The sequence below is a fragment of the Amphimedon queenslandica genome, unplaced genomic scaffold, assembly GCF_000090795.2.
Source record: "Amphimedon queenslandica unplaced genomic scaffold, v1.1 AMPQUscaffold_9827, whole genome shotgun sequence".
NCBI classification, from domain to species: Eukaryota; Metazoa; Porifera; class Demospongiae; order Haplosclerida; family Niphatidae; genus Amphimedon; species Amphimedon queenslandica.
In genome coordinates this window covers 1-2,078 of record NW_003549901.1, presented here as the reverse complement: position 1 = coordinate 2,078, position 2,078 = coordinate 1, and the positions used below count along the sequence as shown (strand labels likewise).

General features: G+C 35.5%; 1 protein-coding gene and 1 long non-coding RNA gene across 2 annotated transcripts in view; both read right to left on the bottom strand.

The window, feature by feature from the left end:
• LOC105315515 (uncharacterized) overlaps nucleotides 1-569 on the bottom strand; it is a 2,870-nt gene extending 2,301 nt beyond the window's left edge. The window contains exons 1-3 of the long non-coding RNA XR_002189389.1: nucleotides 505-569; nucleotides 395-447; nucleotides 73-343 (exon numbers count right to left, since the gene is read on the bottom strand). This is a non-coding gene — a long non-coding RNA (uncharacterized LOC105315515). The remainder of the gene's footprint in view (nucleotides 1-72; nucleotides 344-394; nucleotides 448-504) is intronic.
• Nucleotides 570-660: 91 nt separating this feature from the next.
• Nucleotides 661-2,074, bottom strand: LOC109590578 (putative protein TPRXL; the record flags this gene model as incomplete). The annotated part of the gene is made up of 5 exons (XM_020006475.1): nucleotides 661-889; nucleotides 950-1,152; nucleotides 1,251-1,341; nucleotides 1,398-1,526; nucleotides 1,609-2,074. Coding segments are annotated over 5 exons (960 nt in total), but the record flags the coding sequence as incomplete, so codon positions are not given.
• Nucleotides 2,075-2,078: the final 4 nt, after the last annotated feature.

Genomic DNA, 2,078 nt, shown 5'->3' with positions numbered 1-2,078 from the left:
GGTATCACAATGAATATACTCAAAATTCTATGAATATACTTAGCGCCAACTGGTCTATAGAATAGTACTCACCTGTTTCAGTAACGTTGCTTTGTACACAGCTAGTTTGATTAATATCAGGGCAGCAATCGTTATTAGTATAGCAAGACTGATCGCAGTAACAGGTTGAATTACCACCAGTCCCACGACATGAAGAACTAGTAGAAGTATTACAGCAAGAAGTGAAGCCAGCAGATACACAAGAACTCTCCAAGTATACACAACCAATGCTGGCTACATCTGGACAGCAATCACCGTATATGTAACAACTGGCATCACAATAGCATAAACTGGACCCAGCTCCCTAAATAACGATTCTTAAAGTGAAGCAAGAGGATAGAATAAATGAGCTTACATGGCATGGAGAGCTTGTACAACAGCCTGTATAGTTAGCGGCTACGCATTGGCCTAAAGTGAAAAGACACTTCAATGCAACGCCAACTAAAAACAATATGAATAATTTACTTTCCACTCCTTCTAGCAAAATAAAGTGAACAAATAAGCATGCAAACACGAAAAAAGAAGTCATTTCTTGCTTAGTGTGCCGACACACCCTCCTTAATGAGAGGCGGGGTTTTGTTCGTGGAACACGTGATTGCACGTGGTTAAACATTTAATCCATTAATTCATTACACCAGTCATCGGCCAAATGTTTTTTTATCACACTACAGTTTTAATAAGTTTCCAGCTTAATAAAATAATTATCATTATTATTATATGCATATATTATTGAAAATATTTATGGCTTGAATAAAGTAAGTAAAACACCAGCAAAAGAATTAGTTTTCAATGTCAATTGGAGGAACATCAGTCTCATCATCAGAATGCAACGATGGCTGAAAGTGAGCAACTGCACAAACAAAAAATGACAATCATGTAATACTGCTTGCCATAGTAACTTTTAACTCACCTCCCTTGCCCATTTCCTTGAGATCAATACCCTTCTCGTCAGCTCTTATCTTCTCATCAGCAATCTTCTCATCAGCAATCTCTTCATCTTCTGGATCTATTAAACTAATTCTCTCTTCATCATCATCATCATCCTCATCCTCAGAGTCTTCAGCTTTAATGGTTATTGCTCTCAAAGAACGATAATCATGATGCCTTCGAGTCCTAAAAATAATTTTTTTCATTATTGAGCATTATAGCTAATAGCTATTTCAGGAACCATGCATTATACACATACACAGACTTACAAATGAAATGCTTACTTTACAATTAAATACACTGCAGCAACGATGATGATGATTATAATTAAAATAACACCAACTCCTACTAAACTTCCTATTAGGGTCTTTTTATCTTTAAAAAATTAAAAAATTATAAATCTTTAAAAAATTATATATTTTTCATATTACTTCCAGAAGAATGTGCTGCAATAGATGGTTCAGGAGAAAAACTTAATGATGAGTTTACTGCAAGAGTTGATGAGGTTGTAGATAGTTTTATTGTAGTTGATGTGCTCCTAACTGAAGGCTGCAGAATACCTAACAATGGATTAAATAAAATTATACTTCTTGTCTTACTTTAGTGCTTTATATGCATGGAATAATAGTGTCATTAACTTACTATGTGTACTTGAAAGAGTATTAACTGATGAATTTGATGAAGGTGGAGCAGTTATTGAATGTAGGGATGAGCTCGTTGAATTTTGTGAAGTGGAAGAACTTAGTGGGTGTGATGAATGCATTGCACTTGATGAATGTAGAGTACTTGAGGGATGAACAGTAGTACTTGATCGATGAACAGTAGTACTTGATGGATGTAGAGTACTGGAAGGATGCAAAGTGCTTGATGAATGCAAAGTACTGGATGAATGAACAGTAGTACTTGATGGATGTAGAGTACTGGATGAATGAACAGTACTTGATGGATGCATTGTGCTTGATGGATGTAAAGTACTGGATGAATGCACTGTGCTTGATGGATGTGAAGTGTTGAGTGAATAATGAAGAGTCTTTGATGTGTGTGAAGATAAATGTGGTGTACTGGATAAAGATTGTGTGCTTGATGAAGACAATAGACATTTAGGCAATGAA